This window comes from Pogoniulus pusillus, chromosome 30 (assembly GCF_015220805.1).
Source record: "Pogoniulus pusillus isolate bPogPus1 chromosome 30, bPogPus1.pri, whole genome shotgun sequence".
Taxonomy (NCBI): domain Eukaryota; kingdom Metazoa; phylum Chordata; class Aves; order Piciformes; family Lybiidae; genus Pogoniulus; species Pogoniulus pusillus.
The window spans coordinates 17,076,277-17,101,581 of record NC_087293.1 but is presented as its reverse complement, the minus strand read 5'-3'; the positions used below and the strand labels follow the sequence as shown (position 1 = coordinate 17,101,581).

Here is a 25,305-nt window from a genome sequence, read left to right as displayed (position 1 = left end):
TCCCTCTGCTGCCCATCCTGCACGTGATGCAGCCCAGGCTTTGAGTTTCCACTTACCACAGAGCAAAGGAGCCCAAGGCCCCCCAGCAGGAGTGGTTTGTGAGGCAGCGCAGGCAGGAAGAAGAATGAATTTATTACACTAGAAACAAACAGAGGCTGCATTAGTTCATGTACAAAACAGTGGCAGCTCTCTGCTGCCTCACTCAGTGCTTACTAAGTACCCACGTTTAAAAACGTCCTAAAACTGCTGACACCACACAGGCTGACAAAGGTCAGAGCAGGTTCTTGACACTACTGTAAGAGAGCACAGCTACTCTTGAAGGTTTGCTGCACAGTGCAGGGAGGTGGAGCAGGATGTAATGGGAACATCTGAGATCCTGCACCACCAAACTGAGAGCCAGCAGCTTAGAAGCTGCAGGGAAAACAAAACAATCAGGCTCTGCAGGAGGTAAGAGTTGCCCCTGGCATAGGTTTGCATTAGAAGTGCCCAGCCACAAAGCAGCTGCTGAGTGGTGCCCACCATGCCTAAAGGCACAAAGCCTTAGCTGTCAGTTCTCCTCCTGAGCTGGGTTGTTGGGTTTGCCCCCGTTAAAAGCAAACTGCTGCAGCACAGAAGCATTTTCACTGAGCTGCCTCAGCTGCCAGAGGTGCTGCAAGGCTGCTGGACTGATTGGTGGTGCTAGGGCTTGACACTGGTGGGTTTTTCACCCCCACACTTGGTGAGTTTTTAAGGGTGCACATTAACATCTCTCAATTCATTCCTGTGGTCCATGCTAAGCAAAAACCACTTATACAAAGTAGTGTTTAAAATAAGCTATAAAATACTTCTTTGCTCTTTGGCTCCCCATTCCCAAGTATTCATTATCCAGATTTACCTCACCTCTTGCCTTTAAAAAACTGTAAATTTGTCCTGTCTGGGCAAAGCTAATAGGTAAAAAAGATTCCTGCAACCACTGAAGTTTGCAAACACATTCTAGTTGCAGCTGATTTCTTTCTGGGGCAGTATCAGGTCACAAAACAGTGTGAAAGGACCACTGGCACTGAGCAAACTTGGAAGCAAATGAGGACATTATCTCCTTACTCCCTGAAGGAAGTCCACAAATAATTTCTTCTCTAAGAAGACAATAAAAACTCATCCTAATACAGTCCCAAAAACCATATATACACAGTTTGTAGATCTGGAAATGCTGGCAGAAGTCCACAAAGGCAGAAGATAAAAAGCAGGAAAGCTAAAGTCTAAACTCAGGTTCTCTACTGAACCTGGCACCTAGGAACAGAACACCTTAAGGCTTCTTTCTTGTGAAGTGCCCTCCCAGGACGCCTGTGGTTCTGCAGGGGCAGGTGGAAGAGGCCAGCTGTGGAGATCCTCTCGCTTGCTTCCCGAGCCAGGAAGTGAGCTGCTACGCGGCAGAGAGGCAGGCCTGGCGGATGCTCTGCGCCCAGGTGTTCAAGAGCGCCGTGACCGAGTGCTTGTCGGGCAGCTGCAGCAGCTTGGAGGTCATGTACCGATAGACTGACTGCAAGAAGGGGTTGGCTGCTGGAAGAAAGAGCAGAGAGACACAGTTACAGTAACTGGCAAAGTGCAAAACGAGCTCCGAGCTCAAGTGCTGCCATCTCCCCCCTGCCGTGCCCAGGAAAAGCCCTGCTGGAATCCTACCATACTGCCTGGGGTTCTTGATCCACAGAGGGCTCTGCTCTGGGTAGTCTGCTGGCACACTGAGCTGCAGCGGAGGCACGTTAGGGAGGTTCTTGTCATCTGCAACGCAAACACTGCCTATCAGAAGCAGGCACTCCTTGTGCAGACAGAGGGGGGCTGCACAGCTCAGCTGGGCTGCTAAGCCTCTGAAGCCCAAGACACCAGGCTGCACCCCTCCATTTGAACTGGGAGGTAAAGCTCCCTGCTCATTGCAACAACATTCAGTCTTGGAAGAGCAGCCTGGCAAAGAGCCCTCAAACACTTCTGCACCTTGCCCACCTCCCCACAGCTGAACTAGCCTGGTTCAGACACCTCAAATCTGCAAACCAAGTGCTTTAGGTACTAATTCATAGAGTCAGAGAGTAGCTCGAGCTGAAAGGGACCCTAAAGGTCATCCATGGGCAGGGACACCTTCCACTAAACCAGGTGGCCCTAGGCCTCATCCAACCTGGCCTTGAACACCTCCAGGACAAAGCCAGCTTGTATTTCTCAAAGGAAAAGGGGAGGCAAGAATCTCTTTGCCAAGAGCAAAGGTGCTAACAGCATATTCATGCTTTAGGATTATTCCATCTGAATGCAATCTGAACACACAGCTGCTCTATAAGATAGCAGAACTGCCACTTCCCTAGCTCTGAGCTAGCTCTTGGAGACAGAACAGTTGTTGCATGCCAGTACTGGTCAAACCATAGAACAGTTTAGGTTGGAAGAGACCTCAAAGCTCAGCCAGTTCCAAACCCCCACCATAGGCAGGGACACCTCCCACTAGAACAGGTCACTCAAGGCCTCATCCAGCCTGGCCTTGAGCACGTCCAGGGAGGTAGCAAGGAAACCAGGAAGAAGGTGTTTAAGCAGAGGCTGGATGAGGCACTTAGTGCCAGGGGTTAGTGAAGCAGAAGGGTTAGGTGATAGGTTGGACTGGATGGTCCTAGAGGTCTTTTCCAATCTGGTTAATTTGTGGTGTTGCTGCTAGGAAAAAGTGAGCCTTGAGGTACTCCAGGAGATTACCAACTGCACCTTCAGTACATGGAAGGAATCAGTGTGAAGGAAATCTCCAGGTGTGCCCTGGAGCAGGCTGTGCAGGGTGCCATGAGTAAGCAGTGCTCTGAGCGTGCCAAGCACAGAGCTCATGCACAAGTCAGAGGCTGGCTAGAGTCAAGGCTGCTACAAATGGGAAGGGTTTGTTGCTAGAGTCAAGCCCAGCCCTTCCTGCTGAACTCAGCCTTCAGCTTCTCCTTGCTTACCCAGCTTGCATATGAGATGGACTGTGCCATTGTTACTGCAGTGGGAAGGGTCCAGGTTCACCAGGAATTTCGGATTCAGCCTGGCGACCTCTCCCTGCAGGACGTTGGGGATGGTTTGTCTCTCGTCCTCTTCGTACTTGCGTTTGCGAGGGGACGCCACCGGGGCCCTGCCGACACAGAGCTCCAGCTGAGAGCGCGGCTGCAGCGCCGCGCAGGGCGCAAAGAAGGGCCCAAGCCACAGCGGTCCGCAGCCCAGCCGCAGCCGGGCAGGCAGCCCGGGGGGGCAGCACTACGTACGTGATGGGCGGCCCGTGGATGGCAGTCATGGCTGGCATGAACGTGCGGTACAGAGAGTGGTTGAACACCGGCGAACGGATGTTGGCCAGAACAGCATCCAAGAGGGGCTGGCACAAGTACTGCTGCTTGGTGGGGGGCACTGGGGGAGGTGGTGGAGTAGGCTAAAACACAAGAGAAGCCTCTTGCCTTCAATCACCATGAAAAAATAAACCTGTAATATTAAATCCTAGACTGGCTCAGGCTGGGAGGGAGCTCAGAGCTCATCTCCTCCAACCTCCCCACCATGCCCAGGGACACCTCTCAACTAGGCTCAGCTGCTCAAGGCCTTATCCAACCTGGCCTTCAACATCCCCAGGCAGGAACCTCCCTGGGCAGCCTGTGCCAGGCTCTCACCACCCTCGTACTGAAAAACTTCTTCCTCAGCTCCACTCTAACCCTGCTCTGCCTCAGCATAAACCATTTGCTCTTGGCCTGGCTCTAGACACCCTCAGGACAAGTCTCTCTGTAGCCTTCCTGCAGGATCCCTTCAGCTACTGGCAGCAGCTCTAAGGTAGCACCAGGCCAGCACCAAGCATTACCCACCACAGCCATGTCGTTTTTCAGCTTCTCCAGAGCAATTTCACACTTCTGCAGTGTCTTCAGAGGGCACCTGAAGGAAAGGAGAAATTTCATCACTGCAAAATGGTCACCTTGGCTGAAGTGTTTCTACCTCTGCAGAGCTAAGGAGCTGATGTCCAGCAAAAGGAGAAACTGTTACCGTTTTGAAGGGTCAGTCAGGATATCCAAGAGACTCTTCATTTTACTCAGGTCCTTCTTCCTATCTGAAACAGTACCAGAGACACAAACACTGACCACAAGAGCAGCTCCATCCTGGCAGACAGAAACACAGACCACTGCTAAAAGTGAAACATAAGATGGGTCTGCTGAGAAGTGGTGAGGACCAAAGACCTTTCACCTCATCATCAGTTCAGCCACCGTGCCTCAAAAATATCCCAAGGAAAAGAAAGCTGACAGCAAGTTAAGACTGAGGACTTTTGCCACTCTTCAGAGTTACAGGCAAGAAAGAGCAATTGCATTTCACTGCTCCAGGGGTGAAAAGGCACAGAAGGCACTGCAAAAGGCAGCACACTGCTGCTTCCAGCAGACCACTGACCCGACACAGGGGAGCTCACCTTCATTTTTGTCTATTTTATTGATCATCCTCCGCAGTGGCTCGATGTATTTGGACAGCTGCTTGAGTTTCTCCAGATACTGCTGCTCCTCTGACTGGCTGGAACTGGCTGGGCTCATGACAGAATTTGGATTTCCTGGCAAGAATTGAAGACTGCATGTCAGAGGGGCGAGAAAAGGCACTGCAGAAGAACATGCTCTCATTTCAGAGCCTAGATCTGGTATGTGCCACTCTCAAAGCACAGCTCACATCCAATATGCAAAGCCACAGCTGGATGCTCTGCAGCACAGCCTGGCTGCTCATCCAGCCCTCTACTCTTGGTGTAGGAAGAACACACCCTGTGGACAGAACAGCAACTCCACTTTGTTGTGAGAAGGTCCAAAGTTTCATACCCCCATTTGCCTTCACTCTGGTGCATTAAACACCAAATCAAGACACTGAATTTGCTGAGGTTCTCCTCAAGTTGGTGCTTTCCAAACTGCAGCCCACACAACATTGGGCTGAGAGGGAGCCAGTTTGCTCCCTCCAGTCACAGCACCAGAAAGTGCTTGTTGCATCTGGGAGAGAGAAGAGCGCAAGTGTCAGAGGACACCCAGAAGGTGTTTTGCAGCAAAGCAGACTGCTGCCTGTCCCAAGTGCATGCTGCTGCTCAGGGCTCCTTCCTGCATGGGACCAAGGGCTCATTATGCCTCTCTGAATTTGCTCCACCAACTTAAGGGCCACTCTTTTCTCAGAGGACTGGGGGAGTTAGAAGAACCCACTGCAGCATTCAGCAATGACAGAAAAGGCATCACCCAATCTGGCTTTGACCTGCCCACGTTGAAGTGCTGCGTGGTGCACGTGGCAGGTTTGCTGCCTGCACTGCTGCCTGCTCTGTGCCAAATAACATCAGCTGGGAGCTGCCAGAGTTTCCAAGACACCCCCAAACCTCCAGTCTGCAGCACAGCTCTCAGATCATTTACCTGGAGTGTTTAAAGGACCTGGGGATGGGACACTAAAGTTCTGAGGTGTTCGTGCGGCTGCTGGGCTCTGGGACGGTTGTGGAGATGGACTGGGGAGAAAGCTGCTGGGTGATGGAGCTGGGCCAGAGCTGAAAAAGAAGCATAAAAATCAAACCTGCCAGGCTCTGTCAAGGAAACATGGACAGCCTGTGAGCAGACCTGCTGTCAGCAAGTCCATCTGTAGCTCTGCTGGTAGCCTTGGTCAGGATTTCATGCACAGGTTCATTTCAAACAGGGGCATTTGGAGTGTGTTTGACACAATCCTACCCCTGCTCTCACTGCAGTTAGTGTGCCTTTGCTCCAGAGGAAAGAGAGTAAGAGACACTGAGTGCTTCTCAAACCCTCACCCTTAGGGCACTGCCAGCAGCCCTCAGAAGCTGCAGTCTGGCTCACCTGACATTGGAGTTTGGCTGAGAAGTTGGCTGGCCTGGCTGAGGAGATGGCTGTGGCGGTGGAGGCATTGACTGGGGTGTCTGAGCTTGCTGGACAGGAGATGGGGATGACATCATGGTAATGTTGTTCTGGCTGACCTGAAACGTGCCAAAAGAGAAGATCAATAACAACAAAGGGGAGCAGAGGATGGGAACCTAACTAAAAGGCTTTACCTATGGAGAGAAGATGCTCTTCAGGCCTACAAGAGATGAAATGTTAGTTCCCTGTTCCTCCCCCCACAGTGACAGTCCCACCTGCATCACTCCTGAGGCTCTCAGGGCTGCACTTCACCTCAGTTTTGCTACAAACAACCATTAAAGCTGCACACAAACTCAGTAACTCTGTAATAATTTGGTTTAATTTCCCAAAACATTCTGTTCCAATTCAAATGTCAAAAGTAGCATCTGAAAAAACTGCTCTGTTAGAACTAAAGAGAAGCAGGAAGAAAAAACAGTTCTAACTTGAGACTTGGCTGCCATAAACACTCTTTATTTTGATGGTTTAATTGCAGTCTTCAAAGGTCTGTCAGGCTTGACTGTAGCTTCCTGACTGCTTTTCTTTAGGAGAAAGGAAGGAAAGGAAATTAAAGTAAGCCAAAGCACCAATATCTTGGTCAAATATTCAGCTCTGAAAATCTGGGTGGAGATAGAAACACTCCAAACTGCATGGCTGGGTGGAAAATCAAAATGAAGTGTCTGTCTGGCCTCTGGAGAATGCTGAGGTGTGCCTACAGGACAAAAAGGCCACTGAGAGCACTACTAGGATGGCACCAAACTCTGGGTAATGCCCTCAGCCTGCTCTGAACCCTGTCAAAGGCCAGAGGCAGATGCTCTAACAGACGTTTTTCCCTCTGGTCACCCCAACCCAAACAAAAAGGCCTGCCTGGTGGCCAGGGGCACAGAGCAGCGGTGCAGGCGTTAGGTGACAATGCTGAGGACACCTGGAGAGTTCTTATGGCCTGAGGCTACACATAGGAACACACCAAAAGAAACTCAGTCACCTACTGTGACTAAGCCACCTGTGCATCCTCTAAGGCACTGATTAGCACCTTGGAGCCCAAATACTGTTTCCCCCAGTCTAAACCACAGGTGCCAGTAAACCCACCAATACCAGCCACCTCCCCACCACTGCAGGTTGCTGTTGGCCCCCAGTCACTGGCTGAATATGCATCTAAGCTCCCCCCCCACCCCAGCCAGGGCATTCAGCACCTTCAAAAATGAAATGTTGCATGGCCTTCTTTTGCAGGAGGCCTGGAAACCTCACAGCTCTGCTCATGTCTGATAGTGAGCAGAACTGCAGTGCTTTCAAGAAGAGGCACTCAGAAGTGTGCAGTTCTGAGCCTAGGCCCTTTTTCTTTGGAAGCAGTTTATTTGCTGCATCATCATTTCAGGTTATCCTTTCCTTACAGAACAGGTCTAAAGATGCTTTCAGCTCTCCATTTCTTCACTGTTTGCAGTGAATTTAAATGCATCTTCAACTTCCAGAGAATGCTCTTCCCAACTGACTCGCGCTAAAAAGGGCTTCAAAAACCCCAAACCCTAAAGCATCAATTAAAAACCCCTCTCCTCTGGAGCTTCAACTCTGTTCAACTCCATATGGCTTCTCATTCAACTCCAAGTTCCATTTTGGCTAGTGACCAGTTCATTACCCCTCATCCAGTGTAGGGCTACGAGGATGATGAGGTGACTGGAGGGTATGGCTTACGAGGAGAGGCCGAGGGACCTGGGGCTGCTTAGTCTGGAGAAGAGAAGACTTAGAGGAAATTTGATAAATGTGTATAAGTATCTGAGGGCTGCCAGGAGCAAGGGGACAGGCTCTGCTCACTGCTCCCTGGGATAGGACAAGCAGCAATGGGTGTAAGTTGCAGCAAAAGAGGTTCCAGCTCAACACGAGGGGGAACTTCTTTACTGTAAGGGTCCCAGAGCCTGGCACAGGCTGCCCAGAGAGGCTGTGAGGCCTCCTTCTGTGGAGCCTTTCAATGCCTGTCTGGATGTGTTCCCCTGTGATCTGTGTTAGGTAGGATTGTCCTGGCAGGGGGGTGGGACTTGATGATCTCCTTGGGTCCCTTCCAACCCCTAACATCCTGTGAGCCTGGGATCTTCAGTGTATTAGACACACACACACACACACACACATATATATAAAACCTCCCTATATATAATTAATTATTACCCATATAAAACTATATTATATTATACATATATACACACACATCTATTTGTTATATATCTAATGTCATATATATTAACCCACATCATTTTTCACTGCAGGATGAGAGTTTCTGCATCTACAAGCACCCTCCTGGCCAGCCCACACAGCCCACTGAACACCAGTTTAGTCTGTGACTGCAGTGACCACACCAAGCCCTCATTTTCTGAAGCCTTGCTTAAATTTAGGCTTGCACTTAATATCCACCAAATGCAAGCTGTTCTTGGTGTTTAGAACACACCATGCTGGAGGATGGACTGAAGGCCTAATGCAGTTTGCTGAGCCACAGGCAAGGGACAACACTCAGTGGGTAAGGCCAGCCAGAGCTTTTCAGAGGCTGCCAGCAGCAAGAGTGCACAAGAGGCAGAAGCTAAGAGCAAGGAGGAGGCTGCAACAAGGCAGTGGTGGGTAACACTGAACAGCAGCAACACTTCCAGTCTAAAGGAAGCTCTAAAGAAGCATTTGCACTCCTGCCCTATTCAGTGTGCAGTCAGTAAGCACAGCCTTGCCTGCCATCTTGCAACCTGGGGTTCAAGGCCACCATGCTGCTGCTTTGCAAGACCTAATGCCATCGCTGCAGAGCTTGCAGCAAGGCCAGAGCCAGGTTTCCATGTTCCTAGCCAGGCCATCAGCCCTTGCTTTATTTAAATAGTAACTCAGGGTTACCTTCTTACCTCTTACACTCTTTTTACTCTTAGAATCTTAAATGAGTAATAAACACCCAGATATTTACCACAGCACTTTTGGAGTGAGGATCAGCTGCACAGGCTCTGAAGACAAGGAAGCTGTGAGATAAATTTAAGCATGTTATGAAATGAAGAGGTGTAAATGACAACATTTCTGCCCAGAAGTGACATGTTTTGGCAGCCAGCACTAGAGATGTGTGTTGATCCAGAGCTACCACCTGCTCAGGAGCCGTTTGCACTCCAATAAGCAAATCTCTTTATTCTGCCTTCTCCAGTTGTTCAGTCTTCTGCAGCAGCTTCTCAGGCCTTGCCATGCTGCTGACGATGAAGTCACTTGCTGATGCCACCGAAAGCTCAGCCTGTGACAGTGGATGGTCAAATGAGGTCTTTTGTTATGACTCAAATACTAAATATAAGCCAGTCTGATACTTCAGTATCTACTGGAAGGCTTTATCAAGCCAAACATCAGGAATACTTTACATGGAAGATGGAAAGTTGCCCAGGGAGGTGTTAGAGGCCAGGCTGGATGAGGCCTTGAGCAACGTGGGCTAGTGGAAGGTGCCCCTGCCCACAGCACAGGGTTGGAACTAGAGGACCCTCAAGGTCCCTTCCAACCCAAAGCATTCTGTGAATCTGTGATTGTCTCAGCCTATATAAACTGCCACAGCAAATAAAGCTCAAAGTAAATTCTCCTTTGGCTCAGCTGCTAGGCCTGGGTTCTATTTCATTTCACAGCTCAGCAGTACCCTGGACTGAAGCCACCACCCATCTGAACACCAGAAACAACAGATGTAGCTCTGCAGAATCTTTCTGGTCACTGTAAGCCTCAGCAAACTGCTGAGAAGCAAAGGCTGTGCCTACTTGATGCAGCAGCACCAGAAGCAGAGTTGCAGACATTCCACAGCCCCAGGACAAGCTTGCAAAGGCAACAAAAATGCAAGAATGAAAAAACATTCATTGAACCCGTGAGCAAAATGCAGTTGTACCAGGGGCTTAGACTGCACCTTCTGCTAGGTTTGGAGAGGAGCATCTAGAGGAAGAAGACTGTTCCTGGGTAACAGACAGGAAATGCAGTCAAGCTCTGTTCCAGCACCATTGCAAGGCAGCTCTGAAACCATCACCAAGCACACAGGGCTCAGCAAACTCCTGCAGAGAGGACTGCTTCGTGACTCCCTGGCAAGAAACCTTTCATTCCACTTCTCCCCTTTCCTGCTCCCCCAGCATAACACATCTTGCTTGCAGAACAGGACTGGGAGGTCACCAACAACTCTGCACCTGCACCGGGCCTGTGCAGCACTCTGACCTCAGACCTTCCAGCCACAGCCAGATGGGTGCTGCCAGCCTACCTACACGAGTACATCTCTGATGCAGGTGCAACTGGAATCTTTCTGGCAGCTCCTCCTACACAACCATCAAAGATAAAACCAGCTCCATTCTTCTTGGTCCCTGATGCCACGTCAGGCAGCTGCTCAAACTGAAACGAGCTGAGCTGACCAGTAAGGAGAGCATGAGGACTTCAGCAAGGTGCCAGACACAGCCCAGCCAGCACACTGCAGCACTGACTTGCAGAGCACTCGTCGAGTTCAGACACAGACTAAAGCACAAAGATCTAATTCCAGGCTTGAATCAATTCTCAACGTGAAAACCTTTCCAATGTTAAAGACCCACTTCAAAAATGCTTCACTTGATACCCTAAGCTCTCAGAACACCTCTGCTTTGAGACGAGAAGGGATCCCTGGCAGCCCTAAGCAGCCCAGTACCCTGAGCAGGCCCAGCAAGTCAGCTGCTTGACGGCAAAGTGCGGTTCCCCTGCCGGGCAGGCAGCGCTCCAGCCCCAGACACGCCGCGCAGCCTCCTGGCTCAGTAAGTACCTGTGGCATTTGCTGTCCGCCCAAAGGAAGGGAGCTTGGCGGCGTGGCGGACACAGCGGTGGTAGGCGGGAACCGGGGTCTGATTTGCATCCCACCTCGGGCCATAGGTGCGGTGATCATCTTTGAGGACAGAGGGACAACAGACAAAAGTAATCGCAAAACAAGAAATGCAGTGCACTGGCAGGATGAGAAGCACATGCAGCCTCCAGGGGCAGCGTGAAGGGGAAGGGCAGGTTAGTGAGCCTCCCTCTGCGGGGCAGCCCCGCACACAGCTCAGGCAGCAGCCTCCTTTGTGCCTCTGGCCCCTGGCACCTGCCCTAGGTGATCCAGCTCTAGCAGGGGGTTGCACTGGATGAGCTTTGGAGGTCCCTTCCAACCCCTAACCTCCTGTGATTCTTTCCTACCCACATCCAGGCAGAATCTGATCAAGCCTGGGTATGGGGAGGCAGCTGCTGTGTAGGTTCAGTCTGATGGGGCAAGGGTAGGCTCTCCTGTCACTGGCAGGAAGAGCTCAGCCTGTGCTTTGCCTGACGTTCTGAATGTCCAGGACTCTTGGAAGTAGCTGCTTGTTGTCAAGAATGCTCCATGGAAGAAGCTGTACAATGCTCTAGGCATTTCCCCCACTGTGGGCTCAGAGGCTTTAGCAGTAACTGCATTTGCCACCCTCTGTTATAGAAGCACCGGCAGCAGCTCAACGGAGCTGTCACTACAGAGGCTCCACAGCAAGCAGCATTTCAGACCAGCCTAACTTGTGACAGCATAACAAGGCCAGAGACAGCAAAAAGGACTCCTGGCTTTGAAAAAGCTATTTCCTGACTCCTATAACCCACAGAATCAGTCAAATATATTCTCATTTTGACAAATATCTACTCCTCTATTACTAAGCTGTGCTAAAATAGTCTCTTATGAGTCCATGATCTGCCACAAGCTTACTCAGGCTGATTCTACAGATGTGTAGACTGAGCACACCCTCAGGTGCAATCCAATAATGAAGGTTAACATTAGAATGGATTTGCATTTTAAACCAGAATTAGGCCTCCGCTGCTCTGCAGAGTCTGGAAGTACCTTTCTGAAGTCTCAGCCTGCAGGAGACACACAGATTTAATCTTACCTATTTGCATGGCTCGCTGTTACTTAGCATTTGATGTTACACCAAATGAAGTGTGTTTTTCAGGTAGCATTCAGATAACTTTGGCAGATTCACCTGTCAGTAAAAGAGATTCAAAGACCTACAGGGAAGTCCTCTGGGCTACTTCTTTTTCTCTCCCCAAGTAACCTACACAGGCCCTAACCAACCTATGAGTTAATGAAGTCTCCTTCCAGCAAACGGTTTGGGGCATTCTTGCTTAGTGCTTTATGTGAATGGACTGAAGCAGGCAGCAACACACCTCTAGAGCATCAGAGAATGCATGTGCTTACAACTGTTAAAAATAAACCAAATTAAACACAACAGAGCCAGACTGGGAAAGGAAAGCAGTAACTGAGAAAGAAAAGCAGAGTGTCAAATTCAGCACAGCTGTTAGTTCACAACACCAGAGCAATGCAATCCCTTTCCATCCAGGCAGAGAGGGATGGTCAGAGACAGGATTTCCAAGGGGAAAGGAATGAGAGTGCTTCGGTCCTCACACACACATGCACATGTATACACACAGCATGCAGCAGCCACAACGAGCAAACAACAACCCAGCACTGCCCGAAAGCACAAGGTGGATGCTACACAGTGAAGAGCTACAGCGTCAACACGAGAGCTGGTGAAGCAACACAGCCCTAACAGCAACCAAAACAAAAGCAAACCACCAAAACCAGGCAAACCAAAGGAAACCCAAACTGAGCCAAAAGGGGAAACTGCAGGAAAAAACCCTGTATCCTTCCAGGCACAATCACCCCAGCTCAGACCCTTGGAAAGGGTCTCTGGAGCCTGTGAAAAGCCAGGGGTGTTAGGGTGATCCATCCGTCCCAGCTCGGCCCTGTTTCTCCTGCCGCACCACCCAAGTGTGAAGAGTTGCACTGCCTCCCCAGCGCGGGTGTCCAGCAAACACCAGCGTGACAAAGCCTGCTCCAGAGGCTCTCAGCTCTTTGTTTTATGCAGGTTATGGCAGCTGTGCCTCTGGCTGCTTGAAATGTGTGTATAAAAGAAGCACCACCGATTCCACCCTCTGAACACAAGTGAGCTGTTTTTCCCATGCTCCAGACGATTCCATCTAGGAAACCTGTGACAAAGGAGTCAGGAAAGGGGGCTCCAAAGATTGGACATTTGCACAAGGCCACATGTTCATGAAGGAGCTGCTCCTGTTAGTCTAAAACCAGAAAATAACCACAAGTGCTCCAGTACTTTCAAAAGAGATTTACACTGAAGGCAAATCCTCCTCCCTGAAGGGGAACTCATTTATCCAAACGTACAGGGTGGAGAATCTCACTCCATAAAACCAGAAAGCAGGCAGAGGAAGAAAGTGCCCCTCTGCTGCGAGACAAACCCCACTGCTGGAACACAACAACTGGGATCCTGGACCTGTCATTTTCTTTCATTTACCATCCACAGATTCAGAATGCCAGAGATGTGCAGGCTTTGGTGGGCATGTGGAAGTCCTGTGCCACTGTCCCTCCACTCAAGGCAGCAATGATTCTCAAGAGCCACCCTGCACTCCGAGCGCCTGCAGGAGCTGCACCAGCACAGGGATTTGCACTTTGTGAATCCTTAACTCTAACTGACTCCAGATTTTCTCTTGCTGCTGTAAGCACCTGTGGAGCACTCCAGTCGCTCAGGTACTACTTTATTTATCAGCTTTGCATACCCACAAGGGCTACACACTCAGGGAGAGTAACAATGACCTGCAGAAAGCCTTTAGGACTTCTGAGAGCCTCAGAACTCACATGGATCCATGTTCAAACCTGGGATGGTCTTGTGTAGGAAGGATGAACAGAGACTGCACAGAAAAGGAAAACCTCAGCCCTATCAACCAGAATTCCCAGTTTGAAAGCCTCTGGAGACCAAGTTTCAGTGGAGCAAGCAAAGATTAGGCTGTTGTTTGTCTGTAACAAAAGCTTCTCTGAATCAAACTAAGAAGTGCTGGGGCTAATGAGAGAAGTATTGAATACAAAGTAAAATCTATTCTTGAGAGAAATTTCTTATCAAGATCACTCTCACCATGAAAGCTGCACTGTAATACTGTAGGCAGCCACAACCATAAAGCTAAGTACTAAATGCAGGAGTTGCACACACAAGGACAAGAAGCCCACTTAAGTCTTGGACTTCACAGCCCCAAGAGAATTTTAGCAGACTCATATTGCAATGGCATGAACACAAATGGAGTAAAGCCTGTGTCTGGAACTTTCTCTCTGACACATAGTAGTTTACTGCACGTGTCTGGATAAAGCTAAAATGCTGCTGGTAACCATCTGACCACTTGAAGCTTTTCAAATGCACTGTGCTGTTAAGCCACTGGCACCTGAAGTCACTAAATGGGGCAAGAAGTCAGTTGACAATACATAAGCACAATTCATCTGCTTAGGAGTTGAAAAGAGCACACAAAGTTAGTAAAAAGAGAAAAAAAAAAGAAGTCAGCAAGGCAGCCTCTTTCCAGGCAGCCTACAGCCCTGCAGCCCACCCTGCAAATACAGTTAGGAAATGAAGAGAGGTTTTAATTCATGTTTCAGATGGACACAGAATTCTGCATGGCTGCCAGTGCTGTACCAACTCTACTTACCACTGCCCAGCTCTTGCATCCTGTGCTGGCTGTGGGCCAAATGAGAGTGGGGATGGCACAAAGCACTATTCCTGATGCCAGTCTGGGAGGTGTGTACTGAGGAACCGATTGTCAGCACAGTCCATGTGAAAGAGCTTCCCAACTGAACCTCACTGGCTCCTAGCATGACCTGTGCACTGCAGGGCAACACTGCATGCAGTCAGGGGATGGCTGGCTCTGAAAAACCTCTGCCATCACTCCTAGCCAACCTCATCTCCTCTGTCTGCCTCAGCTCTTCATCCAGAGTGCTGAGAGCTGTACTTACCCACGTCTGTAAAGTGCCTCAGCAGGACACATTACAGAGGTAAGCCACCAGAGACTAGGTCATATTCTGGTGCAAAATGGGATGAGAGATTCAGCTCAAGCCATTCCCAATTTTTTTCCCCACGTCTTCTTCACACCAGACGCACATCAAGGCACAAGCACTGGGGTAGAAGTGTACTGCAGGATAGGGACACTGTGTTAGGCCAAAAGCTCTCACCCAGCACTCTCTGGCTTTTTCCTTTATGTAACTCCACACTTTTGCCACAAGCCATTTGTTCTTCACAACTCACACCCAAAACAAGAGCAAACTACATCTACTGGCCATCTCACTCAGGGAAAGAATGAGAGTGAAAGGAATGGAAAGGGGAGTGCAGAGAGATTTCATTGTCTGTACTATTCTTGATGGTCACTACACTACATGGAGATGGAAGGGAAACCACAGGTGAGTCAAGAGAGCAGGCAAAGATTCACAGTACAAAAATCAGCTTACACAACAAAGCAGTCACCTAAGAAATTTTAAGGGAAGAAGAGGACACACTTCAGGTACCAACAGTCAGCCTTGCAGCACAGCAGGGCACCTCACTGATGTGCAGTCCTGTGGCAGCACAGGCAAGGATCTGACCTACTCAGGACAGAGCATGCAGAGAGGTTGTCAACGAAATCCTGCCTCTGACTCCAGGCAAAGGAGACTCAGCATAGAAGCCCAAATCCCCCTCACCAAGAGATGCCCAATGGCAGACTGCTGCTCAGAGAGTCCCCAGAGAGCCCTCTCCACACTCACCTCTGGCATGCACTTGCCTAGGACTAGTGACATTGACTCCTGGGCCCTTACCTGCCCTGAAGCTCCCATCTGAGCAGCTTGGGCCTGAGCTGCTTGCACCGCCGCTGCTGCCTGCTGCTGCTGCTGCTGGACCAGCTGAGCTCTTACCTTGAGTAGGAAAGAAGAGAGTCAACACTCCTGTTTCCACTACACTGATTATACTCACAAGAAAGGGTGTGGAGGTGAGGCCAGCCCCACATACACACTCTCTTCCAAGAGTTTCTCAGCTTGCTTTATAAGCAAGTTCTGATGGTTCTAACACTCAGAGCAGCCTTTCCACAGACTACACACCCGAGACCCAACAACTGCTTGTAATGCCTTCCCTGTACCACCAGGTCTTCCCATGGCAATAGCAGATCACCATTGTGGCAAACAGTTAACCACAGACATGTGTATTTCCCCTCAAGCACACTGTGTGAAGTACCTACCAGCGATCAGCAGAGCTGCCAGGGTGAGGAACCCAGCAAGTAACTGCTGTCTTAGCCGGTCAAAGCACAAAGGGGCTGCTGCCAGTCATCCATACGGGGCCAGTAATTTCTCAAGTGCAGCAAACTCTCCACTCCTCCCCAGCAAAGCCCAAAGGAGAGCAGGTTTTGGGATGGCATCTCAGCTTTTGCTCAACACCACATGTGGAGCCCAGAAGAAGCTGACTGGACTGCACGAGACCAAACAGGTGCACCATGAACAGGAGGGCCCAGCAAGACGTTCAACAGAGTGAAAACTGACTTGGCTTTGTGTTCCCAAAGGCAGGAGCTTTGACCAAGATCTCTAAACATAGCAGCAGAAGCAAAGCCAGCATGCCAGAGAGCCACCATGGCCTTCAGTCACATACACCAGGCAGTTCAAAGCCCTTGCTGTGTTTTCTGTACTCATGACATGCCAGCTACAGCTCTCTTGACAAGCTCTGTCTTTTCCTACTTCATTATTAGCAAAACTCAAGGATCTTTTTCATTTCTCTAGAGGACCATCACGGTCACCTGGACCACCAGAACAATCAGCTGGTCACTAGCCCTTACCTGCATTGCTTTTAATTGCTGTGGGGTGAGAGTCACAGGCATAACCTGGCCAGGAATTTGCCCTGAGATTGCCTGTGGCTGAGACACCATGGGCTGGGGTTGAGGCTGGGACTGTGGCGGAAGCTGAGGCTGCTGTGCCTGAGCAACCTGTTGTTGTTGCTGCTGCTGCTGTTGCTGCTGCTGCATCTGTTGCATCTGCTGTTGCATTACTTGTTGAGGTGGCTGCTGCTGTATCTGCTGTGGTATCTGTTGCTGCTGTTGCTGCTGCGCCTGCTGCTGCTGTGCCTGCATAGCCTGTGCTGCCTGCAGCTGCTGCATTTGGGCAATTCGCTGTAGTTGCTGCTGCTGCTGTTGCTGCTGCATCTGAAAAGCAGGAAAAGCCAGGATGCTAAAGCCTCCAGCAATGCCACAGCAGCCTTACTCCTATAGCAGAAACCCAGAGCAAACAGAGTCCTACAACATCCTGTGGCAGGCTTTAAGTCCAAAGGGAAGGGCTGACCTCTACCCACTCACAGCACACAGCCCATGGTTTCTGTATTACAAGCTCATCTTGCTACTAAGACACTTCTCAAAAGCACAGAGGAACCCAGCACAGCTTCTCCTCTAATAAATGGGCTAAGATGCACTTCTTCAAATGTAAGCAGCCTGCATCAGCACTTGTTACCAGAAGCTGCACAGGAGCCTGACAGCTGAAGTTCCCTCTGCTGCTTTTGAGCCTAAGGATAATACGTATGATGTGTGTACAGACATTCGTATGGAATCAGTCAGGGTAGGAAGAGACCACAAGGATCAGCCAGTTCCAACCCCCTGCCATGGGCAGGGACACCTCACACAAGATCTGGCTGCCTAGAGCCTCATCCAGCCTGGCATGTCCAATCTTCAGTGGCAACACGTAATTCAGACAGTGACAAACCAATCACTATTTTCAGAGGCATGCAAGTAGGTTTAGTCCCTTCTACATCCCTCTTCTTATTGCCATGAAAACTGTCTCAATGTTCATAAAGAGGAGACAAAGGTTTTAATTCTCTATTGCAGTGACAGAATAAACCAACCAAATGACTTAAGCCTTTCCCCTAGGATGCATTAATACTGTTGTCAATTAAGTTGCCAGTCTGAAGTCCTACTCTTAAGTAGAAAGACACTAATTAATAACAGGTAGAACTACTTCCAGGCAAGGCAGGCCTCACTTGATGAGTGACAGAGCACAGATCATCTCCACAGCCACTGGAATTGTTTGTCATCACCTGTTGTTGGTTTTGCTGCTGCTGCTGCATCTGCAGTTTCAGCATGTGCTGCTGCTGCTGGACGGCTTGCAACTGCTGCTGTTGCTGCTGCTGCTGGGCTGCCGCAGCCGCTGCCGCCTGCTGCTGCTGGACCTGAAACTGCTGCTGCATGGCTGACTGCTGGGCCTGGAATTGCTGCTGCTGCAAAGCCACCTGCTGCTGCTGGAACTGTTGCTGCTGCTGCTGTTGCTGCTGAGCGATTTGCTGGAGCTGAAGTTGGGCTAAAAAGAAGGTAAACTGTGCTTAAAACATGAAACCTAAAGAGTGCAAGAGAGCTACCCAGGACAGCTCCTAAGAACTGAGGATAATCCCTAAAGGTCATCAATGACCTGTTGCTGCTTCTAACAGAAGAGGTACATGAAGAGCAGAATGAATGCCAGAACCCTGGGATGGTTTGAGCTGGAATGACTCTCCTCACCACCTACTTTCACACACTCCTGCCACGGGAAGGACACCTGCCAACAGACCGCCCCGCTTAAAGCCCCATCCAACCTGGCCTTGAACACTTCCAGGCATGGGGCATCCACAGCTTCTCTGGGCATCCTGTTGCAGTGCCTCACACCCTGACAGGGAAGAATTTCTTCCTTGTATCTAATCTAAATCTGCCCTCTGGCAGTTTAAAACTGTTACCCCTTGCCCTATCACCACACGCCCCTGTAAGAAGTCCCTCTCCTCTAATGACACTTCCTACTACCAACCTCCAGTTCTCACTGCCTGAGTCAGCAGCCTGGGTGAAAAGGTGAAAATGCAGGAGAAAATATGCACAGAGATCACCTGCAGGAACACTGTGCCCACAGAAAACACAGCTGAGCCCTACAACAGCAGAGTTCTGTAGCTGACACCTTGCAAGACAAAAGCAGCATCTGCTCACACAACAGCTGGACTGTTCCTCACCATGCCAAGGACATTTCCCATCACTAGCAGTATTTGAAATCAATTCCTCCGGCAGCTCACTTGGTTGATTGAGCCAGCAGTATGAAAGCTCTTTCACACCCCTTCCTTCTGGAAAAGCTGTGCACCACAGAGCTGATCTAACAATCTGAAGCAAACTGAACACTTACTGGGCTGAGTCGCTGTAGAGACGCCAGGCATGCCATGAGGAGCCATTCCAGAGGTTCCAGGAGGCTGCTGCTGCCCTGGGAGACTCATCTGCTGTCCCATTGGGCCAAGGCCACTCATCCCAGTCATTGGTGCTCCCTGAGCTCGAGCAGCCATGCCCATTCCAGGTGCCCCTGCTGGGGGACCCCCAGTTAGATTCTGCAGGGCATTCATCGGATCTACAAAGAAAACAGCAACCAATATGCAGCCATGCAACTGCCGCCCCAAAATACTCCCTTCTCCATCATCCACTCTCTGACCTGTTGGCTGCAGACCATGCCCAGATCAGATCCCCAAGAATCTAACATTCACTGCCCTGCCTAAGAGCCAAGAGGCTGCAGCACATCTTTGCCTCTCTAAAGAGTGGAGATACTTGAAGTGCTTCCACCATGCAAAGTTCCAAATGGACTCTAAACACATTAAAGGAACTTATTAGCCACCTCTGAAGGTGCAAGTCAAAACAGCTGCCAGCAAAAGTCCATGAGGACATCCAGCTTGGCACCTCAAAACCCAAGAAGAGTCCCACTGTGGGCCCAAGTAGCCTCCTCCTCCTGATGTCAACAGAGAGCAGCAGTGCTCAGTCCAGAGCAGGCACTTGGCTGTACAGTTCCCTGCAGCACATTACAGTTATTATGCAGTGGACAAATCCAGTGCCTTTCAAGGCAACTGTCACCATCTGAATCCTGGGCACATGGAAAAGCAAAGTCAAAGAGGCAAAAGGGAGGGGGAAGAAATAAAATGAACTCTTACCACTGACTGAGGCTTGAGATTTCTTATTGTCTGCAAAAGAAGAATAATGAATTGCCTTTGTTAACCTTGTCACACATACATTTGACCCTTCAGATATGTTTCCTGTAGACAGCATATTCCTAGAATGATTTACAGATCAACCCCCCAGTTGCCTACTGCAGCTCTAACAAAATGCACCAGCCTAAGCCAGCCTGCTAACCAGAATGCTACACAAACAATGGGAAGAAGGAAAAAAGACAGGAAGAAATTAGGCAGGTGGGAAAAGCTGTACCTCTACATGATTTCTCAAAGATTTTTCAGTTACTGGTGGCTGTGTAAATAAAGCAGGACTTAGAAATGAAGCCTGTCACGATGGGGTGAGCAAGCTCAGCACCGAGGAGAAAAGCCAAAGCAAGCAGCAGTTACTTACGGATATCTCGAAAATGGATGATGAGCCTGGCCACAAGGGAGAGATACTCCTCCTGAGGGGGCAAAAGGAGCACTTCAGCAGAGGAAATCCAAACCACTTTCTGATTCTTCAGTATTCTTCCTTGAGAGAACAGTCTGTACTGTAGTGTGTCTGGGGCTTTTCAGAGCAGCTCACTTGCAAGAAGCAGTCTGCTCGGGAACTGAGATTTTACTGACTGGGCACTGTGGCTGCTGGCATCAGAAGGCTAAGGAAGCCACAACGTACTCCAAGGAAGCTCAGTGACAGGCAGACTAACAGGATCACTACATGTGATCACAACTAGAGACCACCACATTCACTTGTCACTTCTTAGGACAAGTTCTTGGTGTATGGAGGTGACGCAGGCCAAGGACTCAAGTCAGGCAGTCTGGCAAGTAAGCAGGCTCAGAGTGGCTAAGAATTCTGTGATAGAATTGCAGAGGACTCTGCCAGCCTGCCCACTCATGAACCTACCAGCTCACCTGCAAGCAGTACAGAGCTGTCACCAAGTTCTACCTCCTGTGGCATGTTTGGAGACAGCAACTGCACCTGATTTCTCCTAACACAGCTCCAGAAAAGCAGCTTCCATTTTGGTGGAGTCAGGACTGTACCTGATAACCAGGCTCTCAGAAACCACAGCACTTTCCTTGGTCTAACCCTTGGCACACCCTTTCCAGTGACATCTTCACCTCTCCTCACCACCAAACTGGTGGTGGCATCAGCAGAGCAGCCTTGGACCAAAGTCCGGTTTCATACATGGACTGGATGCAGAACACCTCACTGCCCCTCAAGCAGGAAGCAGCACACAACAATCAAACACGCTGCATAACCCTGAGCTCCAAGCAGACAGTGAACCCAGTGCACTGGGTTTGCTCTTTTGTGGCTTGTTCCAGCCTTCTTGTGGCACCCCAGTAACTTCTGGAAACAGAGAGAGATGCCTTACCCTTGTTTTGGCCTTCATAAACACGTGACTCTCCATATCTTTGCTGGACTTATTATGGGCAACACCAGCCTTCCTCATGGCCTCATCACTGAAAAACAGAGGGGAAAAAAAGGCTGGGTATTAACTGAAGACATTAAAACCCACTTTGAGTTAGGAAGGTTTGCAAAACAGCTTTTCACCTCCTATTGACAGGTTGAAAAAATCCAAACCAACCAAACAACTGAAATCCCACCACACACATTACACAAACTGTCACCCTTTAACATGTCAACTCACTTCTAAAAGACAGCAGACATACTCTTTGCAGAAATTCAAGAACTGCTAAGCAAGGCACTACTGCACCACCTCATTCTATTGACAAAACACCAGGACCTGCTCATCTGAGGAAGGCTGAATGACAGGATTCACGTAATCCATGTTTGCTGAACAATGGGCTTGAGCCTGGCCAGCATCAGGCATTTCCAAAAGAATTCTCTAAACACAAAGGAGAAGAATTGGGGAAAAAATATGCAGAAAGAATTGCCTAAAGGCAGTGACATTTGCCCAGTAAGTGAGAATATCAAATAGGAGCAGGGGCAGAGCAGAGGGGCAGGGAGAGGGTGGGATGATCAACATGAAAGCAGCAGGTGAAGCAATGAGATGAAAAGACTCTGTTGATGGTAAATTGAGGGGAAGAAAGAGAACAGGTTTGGTAATAAAGAGCTTTCAATTCCATGACTGTTCTTCCCCATTTACCAGCTAGAATCATGAGGGATTGCTGTCCTTTCTGTGTGGCACCTTTAGCAAACTGGATCCAGATCTGCCCTCTGGATGGGATGTTGAACATACAAGATGAAATAAGTAACAAACCAAAAAACCCAGAGAAAGCACCCACTGCTAAGGGCGTGAATGGAGAAGAAGGGGCATTCTCAGCAGGTCACAAAGTATCAACTCAGCTGTGACTCATGCAACAAGACAAAGACCTCCTGAAGCAAGGAGTGTGGTCAGGTGAACAGCCCTATACAAATCCTTTGGGCATTCCCCTTGGAAACACTTCACTTCAAAACCCATTCTGCTTTCACACAGCCTAGCAGCTGCAGTCTAAACTCCACAAACAAGTTACCAAGAAATACTTTTACCTTGCAGCTAACATCTCAGCAACTCACCTCTCAGTAACTGCTGTTGCATGAGCAGCTACCCCACATAAAACATTTCCACTGACTTCAAAGGGCATCACTGTTTTCTTCCAGGCAGCAGGAATGGTGCCTGCATGAGCAGGAAGCTACATCAGCTTCCTGAGCTAATTCAACACCACACAAGTGAGAAGGGTAGATGCTACAGACTTAAAATACAGGAGCTTAGCCTGCCACAACTCACACCCTTACCTTCCTAAGGGTGCCAACCAGCAGCACACAGCTAACCTGCTGCAGTCTGCGAAGCAGAAGGCAGCAGAGCACAGCTACACGCTGCGAGGCTCTCTCACGGTAACTTGCTCCTGTGGTCTGGCAGACACTGAAAACCCTGTTTATACATGAAGGTTACTGAAACTGAAGTGGAATCTAAACAGAAGGCAGAAGAGCCACTCCTCCATGTACAAACAAGCCTCCAAGTGAGCTGCTCAGGAAGGAGCTCTGCTGCAGAGGAAGAAACTGTATCCAAGTCTTTATTGGCACCTCCCCTTCTAACGTTTCCCCTTTCAGAAAGGCTGCCTCCCAAATCCAGCCACTCACAGAGCCACCTAAAGAACGTCTGATGTTCGAGCTGGTTTTGGCAGAGTGCATGCCTGTTGTACAGAAAAGCAATCAAGGTTGTGACCCTGCTCAGGAGGAAGGGAATGCTGCAGATTCAAACGGCACAGATCTCTCAGAGCAGTTAAGAAGTCTGGTGGCAGTTGTGCAGCCTCCTTCTCTGGAGACACTAAAAACCTGCCTGCACACACTCCTCTGTGACCTGCTCGAGTGACCCTGCTCTGGCAGGGGTCTTGGACTCGAAGGTCTTTCAAGGTCTCTTCCAACCCCTGATGTTCTATGATTCTGTGAATCTCCATCTGGGGATTCTAGCCTGCATGAACCCTCCCTGCTCCCCAGATCCACACCACTCTACACCAGGAACAGAGCAGGCAGAAGAACAAAAGGGGGCAAGTAAAGAAGGTAAGAGGTAGGTAGTATGAACTGGCTGTCCTAAAGTGACCAGTGTGGTACCAGGAGGTAGGGACCTGGGAAAAACAAGTCCACAGCAAAGAAGTTATCTGCTTTTTCATCCATCCACCATTTACTTTTGATGGTCTAGAAACCTCAAAGACATTTCATAATGACTCCATCTGCATTACCAATAATACCACTCCCAGCAGTCTATGTCCTATCTGTTAGCATTCCAAATAAAGGCTTGGACTAGGAGGAAGGGAACAAAAATCAATTTGTTCTTTGTTTACATATTCATCTGCAATCAACATAAAAATATTTACACCAGAAGATTGGGAAAGCCACTTTGAAAAATAGTGAGAGCTTTAGCATGGAGTTAAGGACACCAAATAATGAATCACATCCTTTTCAGAACACCAAACCCTGAAATCCAGATGGCAACAGCTTGTTGGTATTAATCTCCTCAAAGTTACACAGCACTCGAGGATGTTTGGGTTGCTTGCTTTGAGGAAAGGAAAAAAAAGCACAAGGGATGAACCTAACAAGAGAAACGACCTGGCAGAAAACGTTAGTAAGCAAAACAATCTCTGAGCATCAAGGAGGTCTGCATAGCTCTGACAAGCACACATTATTGTACTGCTTTAATGACTACCATCACAGCTTAATTCTGAAACAGCAAAGCCCACAGCTAGGCAGCAGACCCACAGCAACCGGTTAGGTATCGCTGAAAGAAGACTGCTTTTAGATAGTGACTCTTATAAGCAATAAGGCAAGATCAAGATTTTCAGGCATACATAAACAGGGATGTCCACATTACTTCAGAAGCACTGAAGCAACACTCTGAAACTGAAGTAACACTTCTGCAACAAGCACCTTTTGGTGGAAGGTTTCCTTTACCCTACAACTGGAAAAAAGCAGGCAGAGCAGCAGCAATTCAAGTACAGAGATTCTTTCATGAATGACAACTGGAAAGGCAAAAAGCTGAACTGGAAACCAACATCTTTGTTTCATTTTCGTCCTAAACAGTCAGGTGCTGCATCAAGTGTGGGCACAGGGCAAGGGAGGGGATTCTGCCCCTTGGCTCTGCTCTCCTCACACCCCACCTGCAGTCCTGGGTGCAGTTCTGCAGCCCCCAGCACAAGCAGGACGTGGAAGTGTTGGAGCCAGTCCAGAGGAGGCCACAAAGGTGCTGAGAGGGCTGCAGCAGCTCTGCTGTGAGCACAGGCTGAGAGAGTTGGGCCTGTGCAGGATGGAGAAGAGAAGGCTTGGAGGAGAGCTTGGAGTGGCCTTCCAGGATCTGAAGGGGGCTCCAGGAGGGCTGGGGAGGGACTATTGAGAAGGTCTGGGAATGGCAGGACGAGGAGGAATGGGTTTGAACTGGCAGAGGGGAGATTGAACCTGGATGTTAGGAAAGGGTTCTTTGCAGTGAGGGTGGTGAGACACTGGCACAGGTTGCCCAGGGAGGTTGTGGCTGCTCCCTCCCTGGAGGTGTTGAAGGCCAGGCTGGATGAGGCCCTGAGTGACCTGTTCTAGTGGGAGGTGTCCCTGCCTATGGAAGGGGTTGGAACTGGCTGAGCTTTGAGCTCCCTTCCAACCTAAACCATTTTAGGATTGTATGCACGACAGCAACAATGCTTTCCACAGGACGAAATAGGGCAGGTCTGGCCCTAGAGCGGATGCTGTCAAGCGGGACAGGAAGGCAGCGTTCCTGGGGAAGAGGAACCCGGCAGGGGAGGAGGGTCTGAGAAACGAAGGCAGAGAACAGGTCTGGCTACCCCCAACGCTTGTAACGAGGCCACTCATTGTGGGACGGCAGAAAGGCCCGGGGGAAACAGCAAGGACTGCAGGCGAACCCAGACAAGAGGAGGACCGGAAAGGACTCGCTGAGGAGCAGAGACAAGTGGGACACAGCCACCTGGGCGGCCCCGGGGGCAGCGGGAGCCGCCGAAGCCCCTCCGGCAGAGACCGAGACCCGCCTGCGGCCTACTGAGCGGCGAGGCCGCAGCCCGCACTCACATCTGGCTGACGAGCTTCTGCCGGAAGTTGGTGCTGCGCCAGTCGGTCTCGGCCCCGGTCACGTCCATGCCTGCCGAGCGCTGCTACGGCTCCGCTCCGCTCCGCGCCGCCGCCCGACACCGCGGAAGGGCCTCGCTGCCGTTTCCGGCGCGCTGCGGCCGGAGGGAAATGAAGTCCCGGCGGGGGCCATGCGGCTCTCGCGGGAGCCGCCGCCGCCGCGCGG

The 25,305-nt window shown here is 49.9% G+C and overlaps 1 protein-coding gene across 3 annotated transcripts; it reads right to left on the bottom strand.

Moving 5' to 3' along the window:
* Positions 1 to 111: 111 nt before the first annotated feature.
* Positions 112 to 25,246, bottom strand: MED15 (mediator complex subunit 15). 3 transcript variants are annotated; one of them, XM_064168333.1, is made up of 18 exons: positions 25,083 to 25,246; positions 20,947 to 21,034; positions 19,986 to 20,037; positions 19,577 to 19,606; positions 18,790 to 19,005; positions 17,690 to 17,949; positions 16,446 to 16,808; positions 15,442 to 15,537; positions 10,603 to 10,722; positions 5,799 to 5,935; positions 5,367 to 5,494; positions 4,406 to 4,540; positions 3,991 to 4,054; positions 3,816 to 3,882; positions 3,234 to 3,394; positions 2,937 to 3,103; positions 1,657 to 1,755; positions 112 to 1,533 (listed from the first exon to the last, which is right to left on the bottom strand). In XM_064168333.1, exons 1-18 carry the CDS (start codon positions 25,148 to 25,150, stop codon positions 1,400 to 1,402), a joined length of 2,385 nt encoding a protein of 794 aa, XP_064024403.1. In that variant the 5' UTR covers positions 25,151 to 25,246; the 3' UTR covers positions 112 to 1,399. The 3 variants fall into 3 exon arrangements, with proteins under 3 accessions (XP_064024403.1, XP_064024402.1, XP_064024404.1); XM_064168332.1 differs by having other exon boundaries at positions 112 to 1,536; positions 25,083 to 25,244; XM_064168334.1 differs by lacking the exon at positions 10,603 to 10,722 and having other exon boundaries at positions 112 to 1,536; positions 25,083 to 25,243.
* Between the last annotated feature and the right edge of the window lie 59 nt (positions 25,247 to 25,305).